At 39.1% G+C, this 8,274-nt stretch overlaps 1 protein-coding gene across 1 annotated transcript in view; it reads left to right on the forward strand.

Annotated features, from left to right (window-relative positions):
- Window positions 1–1,924, forward strand: part of EML4 (EMAP like 4) — a gene marked incomplete at both ends in the record, with an annotated part of 91,392 nt that extends 89,468 nt beyond the window's left edge. The window contains 2 exons of the mRNA XM_079549900.1: window positions 647–777; window positions 1,460–1,924. Of these exons, the coding sequence (XP_079406026.1) occupies window positions 647–777; window positions 1,460–1,924 (596 nt within the window). The remainder of the gene's footprint in view (window positions 1–646; window positions 778–1,459) is intronic.
- Between the last annotated feature and the right edge of the window lie 6,350 nt (window positions 1,925–8,274).

The following is an 8,274-nucleotide window of genomic DNA, read 5'->3' on the forward strand; positions in this document are numbered from 1 at the left end:
TCGTTTTTGTTCAAACTACAGACTCTCCCCTTCCCAAATTGTTCATCCAACTGCTTTTCATCCAAGCAGTGTTGTTATTCTTTTGTCTAGACATATCAATGTCTTATTTTTTTACTTAAAAGCATATTGAATTGTACTTAAGCAGTTGACAGCACTTTCATCTATGAAATTTGCAGTCTGGGTTTCTGTATAAAGTATCATCAGTCGTCTCTGTTGAATCATGCAAACATTAAAAATTGCAACAACAACACAAAAAACCTCTGAATAATGTACAGTACTTTGCCTTGTTCCATACTTCAGCAGCAGTCTTGCTTTTTAAATGCTTGTGTGTAAGTCTGTGATAATTTAAGAGTTGCTAGTCTAAGCAACAAACTTAATCTTAAAATCAGCGTTAGGGAAGACAGCTTTTCACCAGGAAATATATCAAGCCCAAGAGACTATCTGGGCCAGGGCTGAGGGCCTGAGGGTAGAAGGGACTGTGGGAGAACAGCATTAGGCTGACAATGACTACAACATTTAATTCAACACCTGCTCCATTTTCCAATTGAATTTCTTGTTTTTCTTTTGTTATGCTTGTCTGTCACAGCTGTATAGATTTTGTTTGATAAATATCTGCTATCCAAATATCTGCACTCCTTTCTCCTAGGAGTATGGCCTGAAGGATCAGATGGGACAGACATAAATGCTCTTGTCAGATCCCATAATCGAAAAGTGATAGCAGTTGCTGATGATTTTTGTAAGGTCCATCTCTTTCAGTATCCCTGTTCCAAGCCAAAGGTAAGTCTAGACCAGTCTGATCTTATGTGTATGTTTGCACTACATGATGATTTCCTTGCCAGACACCTGCTTTTAGTCTGAGTGTTTTGGAAACTGGCAACCAAATCTGTGAGAACAGCACTAGAGATGAAAGCATACTTTTATCCATTAATGTAACAGTTGGTTCATAAGATTAAGATTTTTATAACGTGAATTTATTTATATATATATACTGAAGTAGCCATAGTTATCCTTAAGTTCTGGAGCAGAAGCTTGATTCATTCTGTTCAAAGGCCTTAATTCATAGAAACATTATGGTTGGAGAAGACCTCTAAGGTCATCTAATCCAATCATCAACCTATCACCAATATGTCCACTAAACCTTGTCTCTAGGTGCCTCATCTACATGTTTCTCGAACATTTCCAGGGAGGGTGACTCCACTACCTCCCTGGGCAGCCTGTGTTAGTGCCTGACCACTCTTTCAGAGAAGTTTTTCCTAGTATCCTAGTTTGGTGTACATTACCTTTCAAATGATGTTCTAAATTTTTCCTGAGTTGTAAACATTAAGAAGAGAAGATTTATTGTATGGGAAATCTAAGCAATAGATTGTTCAGAATATCTGAACAATATTAACTTTAGATTTCAGTATCCTGTGTTCTTGTAATGAAATGTGTGATTCTTCTTTCCTGCTTATTTTAATAGGCTCCGAGTCACAAATACAGTGCTCACAGTAGTCATGTGACAAATGTCAGCTTTACCCATAGCGATAGTCACTTGATCTCAACTGGAGGGAAAGACATGAGTATTATCCAATGGAAACTTGTGGAGAAGGTAACTCTACCACAAAATGACATTGTTGTAGACATCGGTGCAACCAAAGTGCCCATTTCTGCCAGTGAGAATGCTGTACAGTCTCCTGCTCCCCTCCCGCAGCCTTTTAACGAAATGAACCAAATTGAAAATGTAACTGGCAGCTCTCCGGCCTCCCTGGAGAGCAACTTGGAGCAGTCTGCAGAGGCCAGTGAGGAACAGAGCGAGGAGCAAAGTGATGGGAGCAGCCTGGACCCCGCCGAGCCAGGCTACGAGGAGCCCTCCAATGAGACGAGTGAGGAGCACAGTGAGTCCACGGTCACTGAGGAGCAGCAGGAGAACTCGCCAGAGTCATAATGCTCCCAGCTCAGACGGTTGTTATTGTCCCTTGGTGTGCGTGCTTTCATTACAGGATGAGGGTTCAAATAGGCAAAAGTAGCTGAGATTCATGACCACTCCAGCTTTTTGAGTTTTGGTGAGATTTTTAGTCTGAGCTTCAGTTCAATATGTGGAACCATCCCAAGGGCCTGGCTTCGATGGTTTGTATCAAGATCTGGTCAAAGTTAGTAGTGGACATTATCATAGATCCATTGTAGTTCTGAAATTGCTGTTAGGAAGTGGCATGAAATATATACTGGAAAAAAAGGTTAGCTCTAAGAATTAGCTGAGATAGACCACCTTACCTATGTGAAAGGGCTTTCTGAAAGAGCTAAGCTGATGGGAAGCACTGAGCAATTCCAGCTGAGGAGTTACTGTGCTGCTTTTTCTAGGTGCGAAGACAAACAAAAACCAAAAATCTCTTGGTAGGGCTGTTTTCCTTTGTTTTTTCTTAGTGAGAAAAATAGAGGAAAAACAATGTAATGATGCCATGTGTATGGCAATGCCTTCTTGATCTAACACATATGCAATTTTCTAACACTACTAATTCCTAGTGGAGTCTGGACATGCTCACAGTTGGTCTGCCCTGGGTGCTGCTAGTTCTAAGGCAAATCCTATTGAGGAATGGTGTCAGCTGTTCCATTTTTTTAGGCTACTTAATAACAGACTAACCAAATACTGGTGTGTTTCACTTTTCATGATCTGAAAGTTGATTTAAACAGTAGGATCCAATTGTCTCTTCAAAGAATTGCCTAGAGAGTCTTTACAGTGACTTCGATGTGAATGGCAGAGAATGTGCAACAAGAACACAAGTCAGATGGGCTCCAGAGTTAAGCTTTAAGCCTTCAAGCAGAACTTGCTCCATCCGTAGTAGGAGAAAAATACAGTTAACTTAAATTATTAAATTGGTGCTTGGGATTAGTATATTAAGTCGGTAATTTTTTTCTTAATTTTTAGAGGTAACTCTAGGAATCATTAAACTGCAATCTTTTTCTTTTTTCTTTCTTCTTTCTTCTTTCTTCTTTCTTCTTTCTTCTTTCTTCTTTCTTCTTTCTTCTTTCTTCTTTCTTCTTTTTTCTCTTCTCTTCTCTTCTCTTCTCTTCTCTTCTCTTCTCTTCTCTTCTCTTCTCTTCTCTTCTCTTCTCTTCTCTTCTCTTCTCTTCTCTTCTCTTCTCTTCTCTTCTCTTCTCTTCTCTTCTCTTCTCTTCTCTTCTCTTCTCTTCTCTTCTCTTCTCTTCTCTTCTCTTCTCTTCTCTTCTCCTGTTCCTTTAGCAATGGTGATAGAAGCATACAGCAATTTAGATGATGTGATATTTTTTTTGTTTTTGTTTTCAGACTTGCTGATATATTTTGTGACTTTGTTTTTTCCCACCCCTACTTCCCCACCACCTCTCTATCCCCAGGTTGCTCTAAGCCATGCAGCTCTCATGTGGCTATACCTGGCCAGTTACGGGATATCTTGGCATTTGTTATGCATTTGGAAAGTAACTTTTTTTTTTTTTTAATGAAGTTTGTCAGATAGCTACAATTTTTTCTTAAGTGCATACGTTTCCTACTTTAAAAAGATATAGTTTTACTGACAGATATCCATTTCCTATGTACTTGTTTATATTTTGATTACATAGAATTTTCTTTTTTAACTTGCTGCATTGTGCTGGTATTTTAGTTCTTAGTTAGAATATCATGTTTAGATACTTTGGATGAGTTCATAAGTCTTAATTGTGCAAGCGTTTACGTGATTGTGCCATTCCAAAGTGCATCAAAACTGTCATTCCCTTACTAGTATCTTCTCAGGAGAAATGCTACAGATCAGGTATTTAGTCATCATTTGGAAAGATAAAAAATAAATGGACTCCCAAAGGACATTTAGAACATTTATATATAAAATATATAAATATATATATACACACATATATATATATTAAAAAATATATCCTCTTGTTTACAACAGTTCCAGAAAACCTCAAAGTAGTTCCCTTCGGATGGAGGGACAAATGGATTCCAAGCAACCCATCTGTTTAAACTGTGCTCTGTACATAGTGTTTTACTGGAGAGCTCTAGTTTGCCTGACTTGCAGATTTGCCAAAAAGCAGCAATGGAAGATAAAGATCAGCTTATCAGACTGTATGGTTCCAAAGGAGGAGTATGGCATAGGTTTAGAAAATTATCCTAGTAAAGGAAAAAGGATTTTAGAGCTAATGAGGCACAGAGCTCTCTGTCATTTTTATGAACTCCATGTAAGCAAGACATTTCATTTGGAACATCTGTCACCTGGGGTTGCCATGTAAAATGAGAGTTATATAGTTGTGATATTCTTGTGTTTGTAGTTCAGAAGACTCTACTAATATGCAAAAAGCCTTACAGCTTTCAATTGCTGGCAACTACTGTTTAACAAATAATTAAATCTGTGATAATGGATGGAAATGGGTGGGATTATGTAACAGTAGATGTTTTAGAAAAATAATTGTGAATGAATTAAGAGTGTTTCATGTGAAGATGTTTGAGCCATTTCTATCTATCATGCATTCCTGTCTGAAGGCAGAAAATTTTGAAGATTAAAAAAAAATAAAGCAATCAAAAGAATATATTGCAGTGTATTTTTCATATCTGTCCTGGCTCCTTCTGTATGCAGTGTGCATGTTGTGGTCACATTTGTGATGTCTGTGTGTATTGTTTTAGAAGACAAGGAAAAGGACCTCATTTATTTTGTGCTTTCTTGATGACTTTCTAAAAATAAGCATCAGGAGCATCGGCTGACACTACTAAATATTGCTCATTCTTACTTTTCAAATGTTTTGATAGGCACTGTGGGATTACAGGTAAGTAAGTATCAGTCCTGGTATGTATTGCAGGCTTACCTTCCTGGGTTCTACGTGCTTCTGCAAGTCATGTGAAAAGTACAGGGCTATTTGTGAAATAATGCGTTAAATATCATGATGCTTCCACATTGCTGATGGTCTCCATCCAGTTGCAGATGAAGAAGGTCATAGAATCATTTGGAAGGGGCCCTTAAAGGCCACCTGATCCAACTCCTTTGCAGTGAACAGGTGCACCTACAACTCAATCGAATGTCTCCAGGGATGGAGCATCCAGATCCTTCCTGAGCAACCAGTGCCATTGCCTCACCACCCTTACTGTAAAAAAAGCCTGTTTCATTATATCCAATCTGAATGTCCCCTCTTTCAGTTTAGTTTAAACCATTTTCCCCTTGTCCTATCAAGGGTCACAATATGCTTCAGTTTCTTAATATATTCCTTGTGAATGATTCTTTGTCTTTTATAAGGCTTTGAATCGTATTGCTTGCAGCTGGTTCCTGTCATTTGCAAAAGGAGGATGAAGTGGAGAAGAGAAAGAAACCTCCAAGATAGCCAAATACATTATGTTTATCCTTGCTTAAAAGCAAACAAACTAACTAAAAAACATCAGTGCCACATCTTGAGTTTGACTGGAAATCTCAGTGACTCTTCTTTTCCATCAGATTACGTAGCTGTTCTAAACTGAACAAGCAGGTGCCTTAAGATCATGTTATGCTGTTTCCAGCACACCCACAACATCACGTACCACTGGAGTATGGGCAGCTGTGCAATAGCATGCTCTTCCTGGCTCTACTCCCTTTCTGTCCAAATTCAGCACAAGGTTTTGCTGCTTTTCCTGGGCTGCTCAGTTAGGTGGGAAGCAGCCTTTCGCACGATGGAAGCAGGATATGGCTTCAGGTGCCTGCTGCTGTGGGACAGCATCTTCTGCTGCCAGCTCAGGCAACTTGTAATGGTGATGGTCTTTGTCACGTGAAGCTAGACTTCAGAGTGGAGGCTGCACTTAAGACATTAAAACTGTTGTCGTTGAGCATGACTGAAACTTTGAACTCTACATTAAAATGTTTGTTTAGGTTGCATAATTAAATAACAGAATGTTAGGAAATGTCCAGCATATGCATCTTTATGATATGCATCCATATTCAGATGTATCTCATGTGAGGTGATATTAACAGAGTTTTGCATATAAAGCGATACAATATGATGATATATTATGGGGCTTTTTGTTTTCCTTCCATGAAAGCTCCAGAGTAGGTAAGGAATAGACTACAGGTGTAGATGGGTGATGGGGAACCAAGCATTTCTTACATTTGATCTTCCTATAATTCTCATTATAAATAACAAGTTCTTGTATATGATGTGTGTTAAGTTCCAGCCTCTTGGCTTTATTTAATCATCTCTAGAATGCATAGATTGTGGCTTTAGTTTTCTTTGAAAATGTGGAGCAAAAATTACGTTTTATGACACTGATAACAAGACCCTATCTGAAGTGTAGACTCTGTAAGTTATACTCCTTTATAGTTCCTTCAGTTCAGTGCGGTATTTTAGCTGAATTGGGACCAAAAAAAAGTAGTAAGCCCTCGTGAAATTTAAGCTAAACTGAGCCAAAGAAAAAAGTTCTCCTTTCTGCTGCCAATGAATTGTTGATTCCTGGCAACAAAAGGATTAATATTACACGAGATGGATTTTACTTGTGTGAGACTTGTGCTGCTTGTTTGCTTTCCTTCTGAACAAGTCCAAGCCCATTGCCTAATCCTTATTTCTCACAGATGGTCTATGTACTAATACTTTAATCAACTGAGAATGAAAACCTGCCTACAGTGGGATTGTACAATCAGGAATCGGAGCAGCATACGCATTGTAAACTGTTTAATGTATACAGTGATGTATTTGTGTGTATATACAAGCATCAAACAGAGAAGACTTCCCAGGGACATTTTTTTAATGCTTGAAAGAGAAGGATAGGTTACTGCCTTTATGCTGCAGGGAAGCATGAGCTCTTAAGGAGGTTTAGGAGTGTAGGGAAGGGGAAGCATTCCCAGCAGGATGTGAGGTGAGAGGGATGGGGAGGAATTGAAATGGTGGAACAGCATTTCCCATCTCAGTGCTGCAGGACAGGCCCCATGGCTCCCTGTGGGTCTGGATGCACACCGTCATTGGGATGGATGAGGTGAAGTTCCTGACATATCTTCTAGAGGTTAATGCTTCAGAAGAGGTAACTCGCAATCTCGAGGCATTTTACCAGGTAAGCAAAAAACCCCCTCAGAGTTTGCTTTCTGACAAGCAGTGTGCTTTGTTTGTTCATTGGGATTGCTGCCTAAAACACTATTATTTAACTTAGTAAAGGCTGTCTGGATTATAGTCGTTATCCCTACTTTTTTTTTTATGAAGTGCATTAAAGTTACTCTTTCTAGAACATACTTTTTATGAGGTGCTCGAGATAGCTCTTGAGATATCGAATTCCACATTGAGAAATGTTTCATCAATCTGATGCTTCTGTTGTGCACTGCTAGTTTATCAAACATGCTCTGAATCTCCCATCACACAGCCTGCTCTCATCCGACACACATCATTGGACTTCCAGTCTGAAAGCAAGAGCGAACATTTGCTTATGATGGTGTTTCAGAACTTAATTCCCCTTTAAATAGGCCATCTTGTTATTCTAGTCAGTGTTCAAACATTCCCGCCTTCCCCCCTACTCCCCCAGTACATGTCCATCAAATCCTTGTTCTGGGAATAAGTTTTTTCCTTTAGCCTCTCTTATGTCCATTCATATGCCTTTAACTATATTCAGTAAAATTATAGAGGAGGGGATGTCCTAAGCTGTCTACATCTGATGAGGGTGCTACTTCAAAGGCCAACTACTATGGAAGTGGTATGGAATTAATTCCTAGTGTTTTAAGCAAAAGCCTTTGTCTGGTACTGTGTGGATGATGAAGTAGAGTTGGGAACTTTGAGACCGAGATAAAAAGAGATGAGAAAACATAGTGTTATTGTTGCATTAAGGAGGCCTGGAGACTGACCCTGAGCTCAGGAAAAGTAGAACTGAGCACACAAACAGTTTTCTATATGACAGTGAGAAAAGAAGAAAACTGAGCTATGTAGCATGCAGAGAAGGTAAGTGTATGCTAAGCTCCCATTGTTTCTTCTGGCACCAGGGTGATTGCGAGCTGCATCCCTGCTGGGCTCACTGTTTTAAATTACTCCCCTGCAGGTAGAGTTTCAATGGAAAATGTTGTTTTCCACTTTGCATTAGTTGGACTTTTCCTTGAAGGCTTGGGCACTGCAGAATTAAGACTAGAGAGAACAATCAAAATCTTGTGCACATGCATATACCCAATACTGTTAATGCTAATGGGATCTTTGTTGTGAATGTTTAATGTGAAGCATCTGTAGCATAAACAGAACTCCTATTTGCCCCAAGTTTAGCAAACGAAAACTTAAGTGCTGGTTGGAGTGTATTGTGTGAAGCTGAGTCTCTTGCATCAAAAGCTGTCATGCATTAACATTGCTTAT

The sequence above is a fragment of the Tetrao urogallus genome (assembly GCF_951394365.1).
Source record: "Tetrao urogallus genome assembly, chromosome: 2".
NCBI lineage: Eukaryota > Metazoa > Chordata > Aves > Galliformes > Phasianidae > Tetrao > Tetrao urogallus.